Below are 19,451 nucleotides of genomic sequence, written 5' to 3'. Positions count from 1 at the left end.
CCCTGACCTGCCCACGTGGCAAAGCCTCCGTGAAAATGCCTGAACCACAGGGTTCAGGGCCCTTCCGGGAGGGGAACATGCCCGGGCTGCGGGTGCGGGGACCGAAGCCCCCGGGTTCAGGCATCCCACCCACAGTTCCCTCCATCTGCCTGTTCATCTGTACCCTTCTGGCACCTCTAGGATAATCTGGTCAACGTAATTAAGTGTTGCTGAGAGCCGTGAGCTGTTCTAGCAAATTCTCCAACCTGATAAGAGGTCACAGGAACCCCTGCCGTGTAGCCCAAGTCCGACAGCACTGTGGCCTCCGGACACGCTGCTCCACGTCGATGGCATCCGGGAAGGCCGCGGCCACCAGACAACGGGAGACCTGGCTGACCCAGGGAGCCCCACGCTTGCTGCCAGCGCGTGTGCTGAGAGGACACGGGCCGACGTTGCCTGGCACCTTGCGGCCACCACTGCGGATGCGCACACACCCGGCAAATTCCTACCTGGTGCCGGGCCCCCACGCTCCCCATCCTGGAGCCACACGCTCATCCTGCCGAGTGCGGCCGCAGGGAGCAGACAGGCCTGGTGCCAGGGGAGCGCATGACTCCCCCCACAGCGGAAGGGCCCTCTTGCTGCAGGAGCCTGTGCACACACAGGTCACACAGGCCCCCCCCCGAGGGTGTCGGGACCCAGGAGCCCCAGGCAGGCCCACATGTGGCCTCTGAGCAGCCCAGAGCCCGCTGGTCCAAAGCACCAACTGCCACAGGACCAAGGGCCTCCGTCACCAGCCAGGCCGCACAGCCACCTCCCCGTCAGCACCGTCCGCACCCCCAGGCGCAGGGCAGCGTGGTATCCATGGAGGCCACACGGGAGCCAGGGAGCAGCGCAGCCCTTCAGACGCTGGACAGAGGCCGCCCGCCACCCGTGCAGGCAGGGCCAGCCTGTGCGTGGGGCCTGCCCTGGCCACACACCCCGTCCGCACGGTGCCCCCGTCCGCACGGTGCCCCCGGCCCCAGGAGGCTCCTTGGCCGTGTCTGTCAACAGAGCAGCCGTGATTCACACCAGTCCGAGCGCCGCAGCTGTTCCTCCAGGGCGGCCACCACCGGCAGGGGCACGTGACCGCCGGGCCCGGGGGGAAGGCCCCACGTCCCCTGACAAGGAGCACCAGACGCCCCTACGAAGCACCACAGCTGACAGGCCCCGCGTGTGGCTTGGGACAGCATGGGAGGGCGGCGGCCTGCTCCGGGAACCACAGCAGCGACGCCGACAGCCTGGTGCCGCCACCTGCCAGTGTGACCAGGACACACGAGGGACACCGTGCTCCTGGGGCACGAGCGACATGCGTGTGTAAAACAGCGAGAGCACAGAGAGAACCACCCGCCGCAGGGGCTCTGCCTGCTATGCTCTGGGGCCTTTCCCCCACTTGTCGGGCAACAAGCATGCAGGCAGGTGCATCCTTTTCCAAAAAACCAGGTGGCCCCACATGATGGGCTGGGTCCCTCCTCGCTATCACAGCAGGAACGCTCCCCGTCACCTCAGTCCCGCTGCTACACGGCGCCTAACACCGGCCTCGTGGTTCCATCTCCTCGCCCCCCACCATGCTGCTCGGGGTGGGGGTGGGGACAGAACCAGCGGGCGTGCTCTCAGTGGCCCCCGAAGCTCCCAGCACACCCCACTTGCAGCCAGGCATGCGCCTCATGGCCCTCGCCAGCTCTGAAGCTCACAGTCCCTCAGAGATGCCAATTTGACAAGGAGACCAGACCCCAAGGGGAATCAGGACCAGGCACAGGACGGGACCCCAGACCCGCGGGGGCACATCTGATGGGACGGCCGCCTGGGGGGTTCCCGCTGCGTCAGGGGTCTTACCGAGTTCCTTGGAGCCCTGGCTCTCGCTGGCTAGCTCGCCCATCTTCACGAGGGCGTCAAAATAGCCTTTGGCTGCGTAGGTCACACCTGAGAGGAGAGAAGGGACAGTCAGTGCCCACCGGGGACGGACAGGGCGGCCCTCAGCACTGCCACGGTGGTCGAGGGCACAGCCTGCTCCGTGGCCCTTCCACCTGTGCTGAGCACAGCCCAGTCCGGCTGACGTCCTTCCAGCAGCTTTCCCCTACGAACGCGGTGCCCGCTCAGGCCCGGGGCCTCTCGAGCCCATGCCGGGTGCCGCCCCCAGCGCCCGGATCTGGCCAGGCCTCAGGGCCTGCTGAGGACAGCTCACCCGGGGGACCGCGCCAGGCAGGAGGCGGCAGGAAGCCGTGGCGCGGAGACCCCAGCCGCAGACGGAGGGCGCCCCTCACGTCTCTGAGCGGAAGCCACGCGGCGGGCTGCCCCACAGTGACCGTGGCCCCGTGGCCACGTGCCTGGAGACCGGGGGAGTGGGGACCCGCCTGCCCTGCAGGCCGCCGGGAGCACGGGGCAACGCAGCCTGTCATCTCTGCCTCCAGAGCCAGGCTGGGCCGTCTCACCAGGCCCTTCATCACAGGCTATGCAGCGGCTTCCACGGAAGCGACAGCCAGGAGCGTGCTCGGCGCCCGGACGGCTGGCCTGTGACGGCTGCCCAGAGGGGTGGGCTCCTCAACGCTGATCAAAGGGCAGCCGAGCCCCGCACGAGTGTGGCCACGGGGACGCTGAGTGGAGCAGAGGGGCCGGTGGTGGCGTGGCCGCCCGACCTCTGTGCCACTGGGTGGTCCGGGAACACGGGGCGGAGGAGCCGCTAACTTTCCACCAGTGCCCCTGGGGAGCCTCGGGGAACCGGGGGTGGGGGCAGAAAGCCCTGGAGGGAAACTTGGCCTCACGTTGAAGTGGAGCAGGCGGCGTGGTCTTGACCAGAACTGACTGGGAGTGAAGTGACACCCCAGGAGGCGGCCAGGTGAGGGCGAGCAGAGTCCCCGACGGCGGCTCCACAGAGGGAATCCCCGTCAGCCACGTGCACGGCCCTGAGCGCACGGGGAAAACCCACCCCGTCAGAAGAGATGAGCCCGGTCCTGCCCTGCCGAGGCCTGCACCCCACCCTCCTGTGCAGCCCTTCTCCAGCTTGGCACACGGGCATCTGGGGCAGCGGACCCGAGGCCAAGCCAGCCCGCAACCCCCGGCAGGCAGAGGCCCCCACTGCAGCCTGTGACCTGCGACAGGCTGCGTTTCAGCTCCAGCAGCAGACAGAACCTGTGTTGATGAGCAGACGTGCCTCTGTCCCTGCTGGGGACCGGCAGGCTCCCGGGCAGCGTCCCTGCGCTCAGGGCTGCGGCACCGGGCGGGGGGGGGGGGCGGGGGGGGCTTCAGAGAGCCTGGCCGGGCGCAGAATGCTTGTGAGCACCCCACAACCAGAGGGCGGCGCGGGACCCTGCCCGCCCACAGGGGTCAAGGCCATCGACCCCTCAGCAGGAACAGGGGAGCATGCCCCACACTCTGGCCCTGCTCTGTGCGTGACCTCAGGCTCTCTCCTTCACAAGGGTCAGTGGGCAGCGGCCTCCCCCGGAGGGGAGCCCCAGGGCCGGGCAGAAGCCCACCTGGCAGAGGGGGGTACAACAAGAGGCCCCCCCCCAAGACATGGCGAGTGGGCAGGTCTGCAGCCAGGCACCTGCACCTACAGACCAGCAAGGCCACGTCCAGGAGCAGATGGGTTCCGCTGGGCGCTCTGTCCCCCGGGCGACCATGGAGACAGAAAAGAACAGGAGCTACCCAGCTCTGGCCTCTCCCTGCTACCTCCAGGCCAAAGTCCCACCAACCAAGCCCCCTTGGGGCTGCGGACATCCCAGGGCAGCTGCTGGGGGTGCGGGCTCTGCTCACAAGGACGCCACCCCCCCAGGTCAGGGGGATTGACCCCCATCCTGGAGACACAGTCAAGGGTGGGGGAGACCAGCAGTCAGGCCCCCAGAACAGGGCGCCCCTGAGTTAGCCGGCTCCTGCCAGGGTGGAAGCGTCCATACACACCCGCGGCCAGCGCTGCGGAGAACTGGCACTGATGCCCCTTCCCTGAACGAGACCGGGCAGCGCTGCCCACGCCCCAGCGCCCAAGCCCAAAGCCCAATCCTACAGCCTCAAGATGCTTCTGCAGCAGACATCCACACCCGCCGCCTTCAGGTGCTGTGGACGAGCACCGAGCCCAGACCCCAGGCCGAGGCCAAGGACGTGGCCGCCCCCAGCCGTGGGCGCAGACGGCAGGCTCGGCAGGCTCGCACGACGCCGAGGTATCCACACCCTCCCTCTGCCAAGGGTTTTCTTCTGGAGCAAAGCACCTCCTCCCACTGCTGAGCCATCCACCCGCTGACAGGCCACTGCTCCCACGGCCTTACCTGCCAGGGCCTTCTCATAGTTCTTCCCCATGGCAATGAAGTTCCGGAGGCTGGGGTTGAACTGCTCCATGATGGTCTGCGGAAAGCAAGAGAAAGGGCGTGAGTGACCAGGTGGCCCGGTGACCCCGGGAGTGTCCCACGGGAGAAAACCCACAGGGTGGAGACTGCGAGGCCCCAGCCCCACCCTCGGCAGACCCCCCAGCCTCAGTTTTCACCTTGTGCAACGGAGCAAGAGCGGCCTGCTGCCCGGGGCTCTGCAGATCGCACGCCGAGCACAGAGCGCCTGGCACAGGATCGCGCCCAGAAGTGTTGCTGCTGAGGTGCCATTACCCCGTCTGGAGGGGCTGAGTCGGGGAGGGGAGCCCCTCCAGCCGCACACAGGGCTCAGCGCCCCCTCCCACCCAAGTCCTGGCTCAACACGCCAATTACGAACACGGCTCTGATCAGAGGGTGCACGGCGGACACACAGACACCCCGCTATGAACCATCCCGCAGCCCCGGGTCCTCTGCCCCACGGACCGCGGTTCTTCATCGGATGAAATCAGAAGCTCGCGGCCAAGGCCAAGTAAATGTTTTAATGACAAGGCGGGAAAACAGGCCCACACAACCTCCCGACGCGAGTTCCACAGGGTAACAGGGCCGACAGCCGACAGCCGAGAGCTGGCCCGGCCACGCGCGCCCCCCACCGCACTTTCAAAGAAAACCTGCCGTCCCTGACGTCCGTCTGGGAACAGAGGCTGGGGGACCGTGTCCCCCCAGAGCTCCTCTGTCCCCCAGTCACACCCTCCATCCCCTCTCCTTGCGCTTGGCCAGTGGGAGGGGCTCCAGCTGCCCTTGCCTGCCCTGGGGTGCAGCCGGGGGCATCCGCACAGAGGGACGGAGACCTCAGCCACAGGGAGCTGCGCCCTCCTAAGCCCTGGGGCTGGCCCGAGGTCCCACGCCACGTGGGAGCAAGGAGAGGTGACACGGGCAGCCGTACCCACGGGGGGGCGAGGGAAGGGCACCTGCTCCGCGCAGCACAGGGGCCCATGGCGGCGAGCCTGCCTATGCCCCATCCCTGTGGGGCTGGCACCCCGAGAGCAAAGCATGTCCACACCACACGCCGGGCAGGGGGCAAGACTGCGGGACCTGGCGCGGGAGCAGGGGAGGGGGGCATGCTGCCTACAGGGGAGGGCTGGGGGGAGGGGGCGGGGGCAGGGCAGGGCCGGGGCAGGCAGCAGCAGGCAAAGCCCGGGCCCAGCCACTGGGTGGAGCAGGACAGGGGCCGGCCAGGGGCTGAAAGGCCGGGGAGGAGGCAGGAAGCAGTGGGGAAGGCCCTGCTCCTGGGGCTGGAAGGGAAGTGGAGGGAGGGTCTAAGCAGAGCTGTTGTCCAGCCACCTCCGGAGGGGAACCGCAGGTGCTCCGGGGACTGCCCCCAGGGCCCAGCAGACACAGGGGCCCTGCTGGACCTGCCCTGGGATCTGAGAAGCAGGGCCCTCGGCCCTTGGGTCCCCTCCACAGGCACCGGGACGTGGGTGAGGTGGGGCTGAGGGGCAGGGGGGAGGCAGGCAGGATGCAGGCCGCTGCTCTGGGGCCCCAGGAATGTGGACCAAATCCAGGGAGCACCTGGGAACCAGGACAGGGGCGTCATCGCCAGGCAGCAGGGTCAGGCATCGGGAGGATTGGGAGCAGGAAGCCAGGTTTGGGGGTCACCAGCCAGGCGTGAACACAGGGCGTGTGGGAGCTCCAGGCGCACGGCGCAGGCTGCCTGTAGACCTCAGGGCCGAGGAGTGCAACAGGCTTCGTGTGTCTGGTTTTTGTTTTTGTTTTTTCGTTTTTTGTTTTTTTTTAAGATTTTTATTTATTCACGAGAAAGACACACACACGGAGACAGGGAGGAGCCAAGCAAGCAGGGGAGGGGCAGGGGGAGGCAGAAGCAGGCTCCCCACTGAGCAGGGCTCCATCCAGGACCCCGGATCACGACCTGCGCCCGCGGAGCCACCCGGGTGCCCCCATGTGCGTCTGTTCGGTGAAGGACAGAAGGTCCATAACCCAGGCAGGGTAGGTTGGGTCCCTGAGCCCGCTGGCCGGGGGGGCCTGAGGTGCGTGTGTGTGTGTGTGTGTGTGTGTGCTGGTGTGTGCACGTGTGCCCAGAGCTTCAGCACAGCACGAGTTCCTCACTGTGGCAATGGGCACAGGTGTGAGACGCTGCCCTAGCGGATGCTGATGCCAAACCCACCCGCATTCCCAGGACCGCGGCCACCCTGGCTCCGGGACAGCACCCCCAGCCTCCTGGGCAGAGGAGGACACGCTGCCCAAGCTCACTCTGAGCCCATCAACATCCTGACTGACAGCAGGAAACGGACCAGGAGGCGCCCAGGCCAAGCGAGGGGATCACCGTGGCAGCCCGCCCACACCCTCCCAGTGACACACGGGGACAGCCGCCAGGTTTCGCTCCCTCTGTGCGGCAGCTGAGCTCACGCGGAAGGAATGCGGGAGTGAGTGGGCAGGGCAGCCTGGGTGCTGGGGTGCCAGTCAGGCCACCTGGGCAGGGCAGGGCCTCCAATCTGCTGAGAAGGCTGGTGGCCAGGACAGTAGGCTGGTCACACAGGGGCCACTGTCTCACCTGGAGGCGGTGACAGAGGCACCTGCTTGCAGCCCTGTGCGGATCCCGCTCCCTGGCTTGGAAGGCAGGCCTCCTACGGAAGTCTGGATGGACACACAGCCAACCGTCACCCACCTGCCTCCCAGTCACTGGTTCTCCTGGCACCGGGGCAGCCAGAGACCAGCCAGGTCTGCCTCAGAGGGGTTCCTCCTCCGGCGCGGCCCGGGGGGGAGCACCCACTACACCTGCCCCAGCACCGCTCCCCTAACCAGGCCCGAGGAGGGGCCCCGGAGCCGACAGAGGCAGGAGCATCATGGGTGCCCACAGCTCATCACACAGAGGAGGCCTCGGTGGGCTGTCACTGGCCACCCAGACCTTTCTCAGAAGCCAAGGGATGGCACTATCTTTTCCTGGGCTCTGCCGGGAGGGTGCGGAGACCAGAGCACCCAAACCCTGCAGCAGGGCCTGATTGCCTGGAGAGGGAAACTTGCTTCTCCTCAGGACTGTTGTGCCCAGGGCGCTGCCAACAGGAGCAAGGCCGGGGGCAGCCTGCCTCCCGTGTTTCGGCCACGTGCTGCGGCCTCACACTTGTCCTCAGGGCGAGGGCACGGTCCCACAACATGAGCAGCGACCAGAGTCATCTTCCAGCTCTGACCCCTGTGCCCTGAAAATGAGATCCCCAAATCGGCTCAAAGTCTGCGGTGCAACACGGAGATGGTGCACGTATTCCCCTGGCAGCTTTCTGGGCCGAGGACCACGCCGCTGGCCTCGAACAACACAGGAGGGCACGTGCGCGCTCACGCCGGCATTTTATCAGTAGATATCCGACAGCCCTACAGGTGTATTTTCTCTAACAATTCTTTTCTTAAGATTTTATTTATTTTAAGGGAAGAGAGACAGAGAGAGACAAAGAAGAGATAGAGGGAACACACGTGTGCATATGCCAGCGGGGGCGGGGGGGGGGCGGGCAGAGGACAGACTCTCAGGCAGGCACCTGCGGAGTGTGGACCCTGACAAGGGGCTCAGTCCCAACACCCTGAGCCGAAACCAGGAATCAGATGCTTGATCATCTGAGCCACCCCGTCCCGTCTGCCCCCTACCCCAACCCCCCCCCCCAATGGTTTTAAGTAACGTTTTCTCCCCTGGCTAACTGCATCATAACAACGCAGCACGTAGCACACACGACGTACAAAACATGCATTAGTCAACTATTCTCGTCATTGGGAGGTCGGCTTCCAGCCAACACTAATCCACGCTACACGCAGATGTTCGGCTGGGAGGGAGGTCGCGCCCCTAACTTCCACATTGTTCCCGGCTCCACTGTATTTAGCACCAAGCACTTACTCGCTGGTTCCTTCCCCTACTAAGGACCGTCCTGGGTAGCAGGTGGGTGGCTGGGATCGGCGAAGGGCACCCGGACGCCCCACCGAGAATGTACGCTGCGAGAGGGCTGGGATGAGGAGGGGTCCCTGCAGGACACACGCGCGAGCTCAGGCTTGCTGTGCTGTCACCCCCCTGCCAGGACGTCCTGAGCTGGATGCCCCTGCCACCCGGGAGGCTACCTGAGTCTCCACGCCGCAGATGCCCGGCTGCCCTGCCCACGTAGGGACCCACATGCCCTTCTACAAGACCAAAGGGGAGGGGACGAGGGCAGCTGTACGGGCGGCTGTCGCCAGGACCCCAACAAGGGGCCGCTCCCCGCCCGCCTGCACGCTGACGCGCATCCCCATGGACTTTGTGGTCACAGGTCCGCCTGGCCGGTGAGGGGAAAGGGCAGCGAGGCAGCCCGGTCTCCGACGCGGGGGGACGAGGAGGGCGGCCAACGCATCCTGGAAAGGAGCTCTGCCAAGGGACTTTGCTCGGGCCTGCCCTGTGCCCGTGCCGGCCGGCTGCTCGGAGCGCAGGAACTCCGTCTCTTCCTCAGCGCGGGCTCCCGCCGAAGGCCCCCCTCCAGCACCTTCCTGGCAGGCTGGTCGCAAAGTGCAAAGTTTCTCTGCTGACAGAGGGGAAGTGACATGCCTTCTGCTTCCCCTCCAGCCTCTCACACGCGGCAGAGGAAGGACGGGTTGGGCGTGTTTGCCTGTGTCCTGCGCACACTCGTGGGAACGCACTCGACACCTGGAAGCGCACGAGCAGAGGACAGGACGGTGCTGGGACCCCACCTGGCCTTTGGCCCCCATCACCCTGCACCCTGGCTTGACCGATCCGAGTGCGCCGCCGCCCCATCTTACGGACGGGCAGGGAGAGGCGTGGGGAGGCCAAGAGCCTGCCCGGTAGTTGCCGCGGAGACAGTTCCAGCCTCAACCGCAGGCTGGCCGCACAGCTGAGCTCAGCGCTCGCCGCACACGGGCCTCCCCGCTATCCCGACGGCCGCCGAGGCTGGACCAGGCGCCATCTGGGCCACCCCGCCTGCCCTGGGTGCCCTCAGGGGCCACGGCCAACACCCAGAACGAGGCGAGGGCCAAGTTGGTATGTGCCCACTCCGGGACCACCTGCGGGAGGGCTGACGCCGGGTGCCCACCCCAACTGCTTACCCAGGACACAGGGCCTCCAGCCACAGAGTGGCCCGGCGCCTGGCTGCCCCGGCCACCTGCCCTCACATCCCACCTGGTCATGACCGCAGGATAAGGAGGCACAGGGCCCAGGTCTACTATGGTGGCCTCTGTCCAGGAGCTGCCCAGGAGGGGGCGGCCATCCTCCCAGGGGAGCCCTGCTGCAGCCCCCCCAGAGCGCGCCAGTTCACTGGGGTCCTGATGGAGGGTCTGGCTCACCATGCGAGGGGAGCCAGGGGATGGGAGCCGTGGGAAGGACCACCAGGCCGAGCCGGGAGAGCCCAGCTCCTCAGCGCAGCTCTGCACGACTCCCACCTGGGGTGGCGGGGGGCAGGTGGAAGGCTCCATTCCTCTTTAAAAACTGGGGTATCGGACGCCTGGGTGGCTCAGCAGTTGAGCGTCTGCCTTTGGCTCAGAGCGTGATCCTGGAGACCCGGGATCAAGTCTCACGTCAGGCTCCCTGCAAAGCTTGCTTCTCCCTCTGCCTGTGTCTCTGCCTTTCTCTCTACGTGTCTCTCATGAATAAATAAATAAAATCTTCTAAAAAAGCAAAAACTGGGATATCTATTTATTCTGGGGATCCTTTTTGAAAAAATAAAACCAACTTGGAAAGTTCAGTGAGTGCTAGAGGGGGGCTTCCTGGAGGAGGCAGGTCTTGAGCTGGATCTCACTGGGTTAGAGCCAGAGAGAAGGTAAGAACATGTTCATACTTGCTCAGAAAATGACTGGGTGTGGCGAAGCTTCCAGAACAAAACAGCCCCTGGGGTGACAGTGGGAGGGTGGAGGCCAGCAGAGGACGCAGAAACACCCCCAGGGGAGCAGGGACAAAGCGAGCAGCACTCGACACAGACGAGCTCCACTGTAACAGCACCAGGCCCCCCACCCCCACCCCTACGGGTCCCCCCCACGGGCCGTGGCCCCCGCAGCCCACGACCCCGACCGCAGGCACTCACGGCCTCAGCCCCACAGACAACAACAGAGACGCGGATCCCACAGGGGCTTGAGGAGGCCAACCCAGCCGCAGCCCCCCAGGGACGGAGCATGAAAAAGCAAAGGGACCTGGTGGCCACACCCCCCCCACCCGGAGCCAGGCCGACCCCACAGCAGGTCCACACAGGGCCCACGGCCTGGCTGCTCCCCTCCCGTCTGAGGCTCCCTCCACCCGTCCCCGACCTCAGTGGGCGCGGCCTCCCAAGGGCCCACGACAGGCATCGGCCCGGCCAGCACACCTGCCCCGAGCGCTGGCCCCGCGGGAGCAGCTGCCCTGGGCCAGGGGACCTGTGTCCTCCCACCGCTTCCCGTCCGCACTTCACACTCAGCCGAGGCCCCGGCCCCACCAACGGCGGCTCGGAGCACACAGCCCCGAGGGAATCGCGTGGTCACACCCGGGGTGGCCGTTAGATTGAGGCTGGACAGAAATCCGTCACGGCCCGAGCACGCCCAGCCCGGAGTGCCGTCACTCCGACTCGGACGGAGCACAGCCCGCGCCACCTTGGGGTGCAGGCCCAGGCCACACGGCTGGTAGCGGCTCAATCAGGCCCGAAAACTTCCCGCGCGGAAGGCCTAGCGCCCGGCACCTCGGCACGGGGCTGCCCGCGGAACGACGGTCCTGACAGAACGAGCTGGTGGGACGAGGCGCTCGGGTGGGCCCTGATCCAATCTCACTAGCGTCCGTCCAAGAAGGGATCGGGACAGAAGCCCACAGAGGACCAGCGCGTGGGGCTGGGGGCAGGAGGCGGCCGCCCGCGAGCCGGGAGAGAGGCCCGGGGGAACCAGCCCTGCCCACGCCTGGATCTTGGACTCCCGGCCCCCACGGGCGTCAGAAATAGGTGTCCCGTGAAGGCTGCCACCTACGGTGCTGTGTCATGGTGGCCAGAGCGCCTGGGGACACTGGGCCAACCCCCACTTGCCAGGGGAAGGCCCAACGCTGACGACAAAGCAAGGTCTGGTTCCTGCGTCCCCAGTTAGGACGTTCCACTGACCTGTCACCACCCCTGTCCCTGTAGAGGCGCTGACCTGGGTTTCACGGCGCTGGGCTCCCCGCTGCATGAGCAACTACCTCTGAGCAAGCACGGATGCAGCTGCGAACGCTCTGGAACAGCGCCGGTCCCACTGCCCTCATGTTCCACAGGACGCACAGGCCAGGATGCGTCACGCCGACGGGCACACCGGCCACCGCACCCCGCAGGCCTGGCAGCGGCAGCAGCGTGTAGAGCCTCGGCCTGGGCCTCCCCGCCCTGCCCTCCCCCCGCCCCCTGGAGGTCTCCACTCCGCAGGCTAGTCACGCTCTCCGCGAGCTAGGAAGTACTCGACGGGCCCTTCACTGGTCCAGGAGGGGATGGCGCGGGGCGCCCGGGGGCTCAGTCAGTCCTGATCCCAGGGTCCTGGGATCGAGCCCCATGTCGGGTTCCCTGCTCCTCCCTCTCCGTCTGCCGCTCCCCCTGCTTGTGCTCGCTCTGCCGAATAAATGAATCTTAAAAAAAAAAAAAAAAAAAGAACAGAAGAAAGAAAATGGTGGCACAGAAGCTAAAAAAGTTGCCTGCAATCTGTGGACCCCCGAATGGAAAGACAGACAGTGCCAGGCTTCAGCAGCCCTGTTCGGGCCCCGGCTCAGCCCCGGAGCAGCCAATGGCGTTGGAACACGCCGCCTCCCCTCGCGGAGGCTCCCCGCCAGCCGGGGCAGCCAGGCCCCCCGGAGAAGCAGGCTGAGGAATAAAGCAGGTCATGCGCACGGCTCGCAGCACGGCGCCTGGCCCACGGCCACGAGGTTACTCGAGATTACCAGCGGGCAGGAAAGCCCAGGTGGCCCGGGGCCGATGCTGTCTGCCCCCCGCCCCCCCAGGCCGAGTCAGGCACCCGACGTCACAGCCCCCTCCCCAGGTGGGGCCCGGACGGCCCTGGACGCCCAACGGCAAGGCGGCCACGGCCTGAGCTCCGTCGGTCCCTGCACCGCAGAGGACAGGGCTTCCGTGTGCGGACAGGAGGGAACAGAGGCGGCCGGACAACAGGCCTCTCCGGCCACACAGTGTCCCCCAGGGCACGGGTACACGGAGGGACCCTAAGTCTACTGCACCTCGGAAACCGGCCCTTCCACGTCTGCCACAACTTCATCTTTTCTTTTTTAGACTTAATTTAAGAGAAAGAGAGAGAGGGAATGCTCACATGTGCGTGAGCTGGGGAGGGAGAAGCAGGCTCCCTACTGACCAGGGAGCCCCACACGGGGCTCGATCCCAGCACCGTGAGGTCAGGAACTCAAAAGGAACAGGGGTCCTGGCTGTCCTCAAAAAACGTCCTTCAGTCGAGAAACAAGAAAGAGGCGGGCAATGAAAACAGGGGGTGAATGGGTGACGGGCACGGAGGGGGACACTTGACGGGATGAGCACTGGGTGTTATTCTGTATGTTGGTAAATTGAACACCAATAAAAATTAATTTATAAAAAAAAAAAGAAAACAGTGGGATGGGTCTCAGGGTAGGGGAACATCCCAGAGACTTCCTCAGGAGGCGCGGTCACTGCTGCCCGAGGGCCCAGGGGAGGGTGCTGGGGACACCGTGAAACGGGGGGCAGACTCTGAACGTGGGGCAGTTTTAGGGAAACTTTACCGACGTACTGCCTGTCCATTTAATACAGGCTTTCCTAAACGTTGCTGAAATCATTCCAAGACACTGTCCCCTACACGGAAAATTAAAATCTCAAACAGGAAGCACGCACTCCACTCCTTTCTGATCGGTGGCCTTGTTCCCCCCTGGCGGCCCACACTGGCCCCCAGCATCTCTCCGGTCGGGGTGTGGGGTCCAGGGATGTTTGTCGAGACATCTTCTGTGCTCTCTGCCCAGGGTGCGTGGTGGCTTCAGGACAAAGACGACAGACTGGCTCCGCCAGCCCCCAGTCGGGCAACGGGGAGGGAAGGGGCACCTGCAGGGGGACCACCCTGGCCATGGTGCACCTGAGACTGCCAGGCCACAGAACCAGGGCAGGGACCAGCCAGGCCAGCGTCCTCCCCGCCGGCCGCAGGAGCCCGAGGGCCAGACAGGTTTCTGGGACAGATGGAGGCGCCCGCAGCACAAGTCTGAAGGAGGAGCTGAAGGCAGGAGGAGGGATCCTGCAGACGGTGTGGGCACAGATCCCCTGGCCCCTGGCCCCAAGGTCACCTCGCAGAGAAGGGCTTGGTCTGGCTGCAGGCCCTGCCTTCCCAGCCCAGCCCCTCTCCACAGACCCGAGAGTCCCCCCGGGACGCTGCAGGACCCCCACTGCCCAGCCAACACCCAGCCTGCCATGGGCTCCGGGAACCAGGGACGCGTCGTGCTCGGGGACGTGCACCCAGACAGCCCCCAGAACTCTTGAAGCCAACAGCCCGAGGGCAGACCCGCCAGAGACATGGATGGCAACGCAAATGCAGGCACCCTGAGCCCCGGCACTGACACGCGTGCTGGCCAGTCAGGCGCCCGCTGGTCCGGGGTCTCAGGACAAGGCTGGGTCGCCTGAGAGCACATCGTGGGCAGATGAGACATTCTGCCCTTTAGGAGAAGCCCAGGCACCCACCTCCCCTCGGGCCACCTGTGCCCCTGCCCCCAACGCGTAGCCCACTCGCAGTGACCGGCGCGGGGCAGGTGGCTGTGGTCAGCGGGTGGTGGCACGGTGTTGACGGGGCCCTGGTGCTGTGCACCCAGGGGACATGGGTCTACATCAGGACAAGGTGGCCTGCCCACAGCCCCCCCAGGCCCAGGTGGAGCGGCCAGGACGGCAAGGGGGGGACGGGCCCTGGCTCAGTGCAGCTACAGGCAAGGGAAGCAGACAGGAGCTGGCTGGACCACAGCCCCAGGCACCCCCACCCCCCGAGGACCCAAACCCGGGCACCGTGCCAAGCGGGGCAGGGTCGGCAGGCAGCAAGGCCAGCCCTGCCTGGGGCCCACCCAGGCCCGCGGCCACACACAGGGCTCTCCCGAGCAGGACCCAGGTCTGAGCACCCAGGCGAAGAGCCCCGGGGCAGGGGACAGGCCCCCTCACTGAGCCCCTAGCCCTCCCATGACAGGCTGCCCGTCCTTGCCAGAGCCAGGGGGAGCAGGGCTGCCCTGAGGGAGCTTCATCCCAGACCAGGCAGCCCCGTCACGGCCTCTTCTGCCGGTGGTGCCCCGAAAGCCCGGGGCCAGCGTCAGCCACCACTGGGACCTGGAGCCTCAGGGGCACGGGGTCCGTCGCACGGGCCAAACCAGCCTCCCAAATGCAGGCCCATGGTCAAGGCAAGACCCGTACGGACAGTGCAGGCCTGGGCCCGTGACCTTCTGGGCCCCGCAGCAGGCACCCCGAGAGCCACCAGGGGCCTGCAGCGTGCAGCTGACGACCTCTGGGGTGACCTGGGCACGAAGAACTACCACAGCCCGTCAGCTCAGAGCTCACTGCAACAGAGAAACCACTTCGCTGCCCCGGCTACTCCAGAAAGGGGGTGACAGGTGCTCCCCTAAAAGCCTGGTTGGGGGAAGGACAGGCCGTGTAGCACACCCCAGTCGGCATCAGCAGGCCCCGCCACCTCCTCAGAAGACATTACAGCAGGGGACACCCCTGAAAGCACCTTTAGGGCAAAGCACATGAGCACCACACACACGTACACACGTACTCACATTCACACTCACACGTATACAAGCAGAGATGCGTGTGCACAGAGGTGGGCGCAGTGCTGTGACTCCTTGCCTCCTCCACAAAGCAGGCACCAGCTCCGCTCCTCCCGACAGGCGTTTCCGTTGCCAAGGAAGTGCCTATCAGTCCACCTTCTCCAACCGGGGGCCCCCTGGGCTCTGTCCACGCCAGACGCCGGGCTTCTGATGGCAGCACACGCTTTGGTGTGACTGCCCAGCCGCGGGTGAGGAAGCGGGTCTGAGGTCAGCGGCCCAGGGCTTCCCAGAGCGCCCCCAACACCCACCTGGAGGGGGAGCCGGGACAGTGGAGGGTAGTGGGCAGGGCCCGGGCAGCCAGGCCTCAGCGGGCTCTCACAGCTGCCTCCTCCCAGCGCCCAACACCCCCCTCCTGGCACCAGGAGCCCCATGTCACCCTCCACCCACGGAGCAGCTTCGGCACAGCCAGGCCAGCATCCCCACAACAGCCACAGACCTCCCCTAATGACCAGCCTGGCTCTGTTGACCAAGGCCCCAAAGCCACACCGCCATAGAGCCTGCCCAAGGCTCTCCTGGGAGGTCCCATCCTCGGGCCGTCTCCCACCTTCCTGCAGCCTCAGGACAGGTGATGCTGCTGTCCCTGGAGAAGCTATGGGAGCTGCCACCCCGAGGGAACAGAAGGTCACCCAAGGGCCACAGTTCCTCTAGACATAAAAGACCACGAGGAAAACACCCTGACGGTCATTCCCCAAACCCAGCAGAAGGTGAGGTCCAGCACGTGGGGTCACGCAGAGGTCTCTCCCAGGACGGCTGCGGTTTGGCCCTAAGTCTGAGCAGTAGATGCCTCTGCCCCTGCTCCAGTATGTCCCTCCCTCTGGCTGTCACCCAGGGCTGCCCTCCAGACTAGGTCCTGGCACCAGGCTCTGCTGCCCACACCCTAACCCCACGCCTCCCCCCAGCAGGCTTCAGCACTTGTCGCCCTGGCCCGGCGAGAAGGGGAGCTCTCAGCTGCCCCCGAAGCCATTCGATCTCTCTCCCTTTACCCCGAGGACGTGGCTCCCGTGGGGACCGAACCACAGGGAAAGAGGTACAAGTCCACGGGACTCATTCCTCCAGGAGGGAGTATGTTCTCTTCTCACATTTTTAATCTGCAAGGCCAAGGACAAGCGTCCCTGCGGCTCCCTCCTCTGCCAAGGCAAACAGCGCTCCAAACTGCAGCTGGAACGGTGCAGGGCCAGAGCAAACAGCTGGGCCGCCCCGCGGGGCACACGGCCGGGGACACGGCCCTGCCACACTTCCGCCAGCCGACCTAGGCGCAGAGGCGGCCCGGCCCCCGGACGGGATGGTGGGCCAGCCGGGTCCACACGGGCACCTTGGCTGCACCCTGACTGTGCCTCCGGGAGGCCGGGCCGCCACCAGGCCTGGGTGCCCCCGCTGCCCCCCCCGCCCCCCCCCCGCAGGAAATGCTGAGCTCCCTGGGGATAAAACACAAAAGGGTGAGAGAGCACTCGGCACTCGAGGACTTGGCAGGCGGGCCACAGGGCGGCGGGGACGGCGCCGCCCACAAAGCCAACCTGGCCGCGGTGCTGGGCTGCGGGGGGCACGGCCCTGCGGACACCCAGGCCCGGCAGCCTTGCGGAGCTCGGGGCTCCTCGCCATGCTTCCCCGCGAGCTTGCGAACCGCCTGGCCCATGGGCACAAAGCACGGGCTCGCCTGTTGAATGTGCACCCGACACCCTCCAGCCGGCTGCCCGAGGGGTTCACGGTCCTCACGCTCAAACCCACTTGTTTCCTGCCAGCAGATCTCACTTCAGAGCTCCGGATAAATCACAGCTCCATCTGGAAGCCGCTCGGCCGTAACTGCACGCCTCGCTGCCCAGCTTACGAGAGTGCTAGCAAGGACGATCGTGGGGTTCCCCTGAGCAAAGCCACGCCGGGCACCCCTTGTGAGTCTCCCCATGAAAGTTCCTGTTTAACGGTTTCATGGCAGAAACAGGGTAAATAGGAAAGAGATCCTCTGGCCGGCACTTCCCTTCCACCCCCTGCAACAGCGAGCAAACGGCTATGGAACTAATGACTAATGATCTAATAAACCTCCCGTCCCTGACAGCATCAGCAGAACCCCACCGCCGGGATCGGGGTCGCACGCCACGGGTTCTCCGCGGCACCGAACACGAGACCCCCAGAGGCTGTTCCTTCTGCGTGCCCAGCCCTCCTCGGCCTCTGACTCGTGTTTACCGGCGGCTCTAACATGGCTCCGGGACGGGCTCCGTCCACCCCGCCCCGGCCCGGCCTCAGGATTCCTCCCGGCATCCGGCTCTAACTTTAAGACCCGTGTTAGAAGCCGCGTTGGAGGAGTCCGCCGCCTGAAACCCAGCTGCGAGCGCGGGGGGCCCACCGGCAAGTCCCCCGGGGAGGGGGGCTGTGCTGTCCCGGCCGAGGTGTCACCGAGGTGTCACGGGGAGGGCTGCGCAGGCCGGGCCAGGAGGGCTCAGCCACAGTCGCTCAACACAATCAGAAACTGTTGCGCGGCCAGCGCCTCGCAGCCCCACGCGGCGGCCCGTACACCGGGTGCCTGCCTCTCCCAGCCCAGCAGTAACGCCCGGGCTCGGGTTCGGCTCGGGTTCGGGCTCGGCTCTGGAACCCGGCGCGGCTCGCTAGGCCGCCTGCTGCGGACGCCCAGGCCCCCGGCCTCCCCCCACGGAGGACCTGCCCGCGCGGGGCTGATGCGGGCCCTGGGGCTGCCGGACCGGGGGTGCGGCCGCAAACCGGCAATGGAGGCGGGGGAGACGGGGCGCAGGGCCGGCCCCCGCGGACCAGGCCCGGCGGAGCGGGAGGGGGCCCGGGCTCGGGGCTGCGGCCCTGCGCGGTGACAGCGGCGGCGGCGGCGTGTGAGCAGGGCGGCCGCGCACCCCGCTCTCACACAGGCGCGCCAGCCTCCCCACCATCAGTCTTCTCCTCCGCGGTTACATAAGACGACGGGTTGTCCGTCCACCCCCCGCCCGCGCGACCTCCCACCCGGCCGCCCAGGGCGCCAGCGCGGCCGCGAGCGAGTTGCGCGAAGGGAGCGCCTGTGGGCGGAAAGTGCCCGGGGCCTCGCGTAACCGCGGCCGCAGGGGCCGCCACCGGGTCCGCTCGCCGCCGGGGGCGCGGGGCGACGCGGCCCCGACCCCGACCCCGGCCCCGGCCCCGGCCCCGGCCCCGGCCCCGGCCCCGGCGCAGCGCTCGCCTCCCGCAGGGCCCGGTTCCGCGGACGCGGGGGCGGCGGGGCAGGGCGGGGGCTGCGGGGCGGGGGCGGGGCGGGGGCGGGGCGCCCACCTGTGACCCGCGGGCAGGCGCCGGGGCCCCGCGGCCGCGCCAAGACCCGGGGGCCCCGGGCGGGCCCGAGCGCGGGCGGCGCGGGGCTCACCTTGTACACGTTCTCCGTGAGCCGGTGCATCTCCTCCGTGCGCGACAGCGACATGGTGCGGGGTGCGGGTCCGGCGGGCCGCGGGGCGGAGCGGGAGCGGGGGCGCGGGCGGCGGCGGGCGGCGGGCGGGCGCGGGCGGCGGGCGCGCGGAGCCGGACCAGGGACGCGGCGCCCCGCCGGCGGACGCCTTTATAGCCGCTCTCGCCCCGCCCCCCGCAGGCTCCGCCCCCCGCGCCCCGTCGCCGCCCCCGGCCGCCAGCCCGCCCCCGGCCGGCCGCGCCGCTGCCAGGCAACCGGCAGGCCCCGCCCCCGCACCGCCCTTCCCATTGGTGGGTTCCGGACGGGGGAGGGGGCGGGGCCCGGCGGCCGGCCGCAGGCGCCGATTGGCCGGCGGCGCTGTCGATCGCGGGGGAGGAGGCGGGGGCGCGGCGCGGGCCGCGGCCTGGGAGCAGCCCGGGGGCCGGGCGACAGCCGGGCTGGGGGCGGGGCGGCGTGGGCCGGCGGCGCGGGAGGAGCGGCGCGGGGGCGGGGGCGGGGGCGGGGGCGCGGCGGCGGGCGCGCGGGGGGGCGGGGGGGGGGGGCTCTTCGCCGAGTCGCGGTCTGGGCGGACCCCGGGCGCCGCGGGTCGCGGGCTCGGGGCAGGCCCGGGGAGAGGCCAGCGCGCGGCCTCGGGTCCCGCCCGGACCCCGACTTTCGGGAGGTGAGTGTGCGGGGCGCGGGCGGGGAGGAGGATGGGCGGGAGGCCCGGGGGGGGGGGGGGGCTGGGGGAGGGTCTGGGAGGGAGGGTCCTGGGAGGGCTGGACCCCGGGAGGGAGGGACAGACCCTGGGAGGGACGGACCCTGGCAGTGACGAGTCCTGGGAGGATGGACCCTGGGAGGGACGGACCCCCGGAGGGTGGGGTGGGCCTTGGGAGGGTGCACTCTGGGAAGGCTGGACCCTAGGAGTGACAGACCCTGGGAGGGTGGGCTGGACGGACCCTGGCAGTGACAAGTCCTGGGAGGATGGGCCCTGGGAGGGTGGGCT

The 19,451-nt window shown here is 67.5% G+C and overlaps 1 protein-coding gene across 7 annotated transcripts in view; it reads right to left on the bottom strand.

Annotated features, from left to right (window-relative positions):
* Positions 1-18,553, bottom strand: part of BAIAP2 (BAR/IMD domain containing adaptor protein 2) — a 58,668-nt gene extending 40,115 nt beyond the window's left edge. For all 7 annotated transcript variants that reach the window (XR_008662214.1, XM_055308298.1, XM_055308146.1 and 4 more), the window contains exons 1-3: positions 18,428-18,553; positions 4,275-4,350; positions 1,852-1,938 (exon numbers count right to left, since the gene is read on the bottom strand). Coding sequence is in view for 6 of the 7 variants with exons in the window: in XM_055308298.1 (XP_055164273.1) it covers positions 1,852-1,938; positions 4,275-4,350; positions 18,428-18,481 (217 nt within the window). In the remaining variant the exon portion in view is untranslated. The remainder of the gene's footprint in view (positions 1-1,851; positions 1,939-4,274; positions 4,351-18,427) is intronic.
* Between the last annotated feature and the right edge of the window lie 898 nt (positions 18,554-19,451).

The sequence above is a fragment of the Nyctereutes procyonoides genome, unplaced genomic scaffold (genome assembly GCF_905146905.1).
Source record: "Nyctereutes procyonoides isolate TBG_1078 unplaced genomic scaffold, NYPRO_anot_genome, whole genome shotgun sequence".
Lineage (NCBI taxonomy): Eukaryota > Metazoa > Chordata > Mammalia > Carnivora > Canidae > Nyctereutes > Nyctereutes procyonoides.
This window is presented reverse-complemented; position numbering and strand designations above follow the sequence as displayed.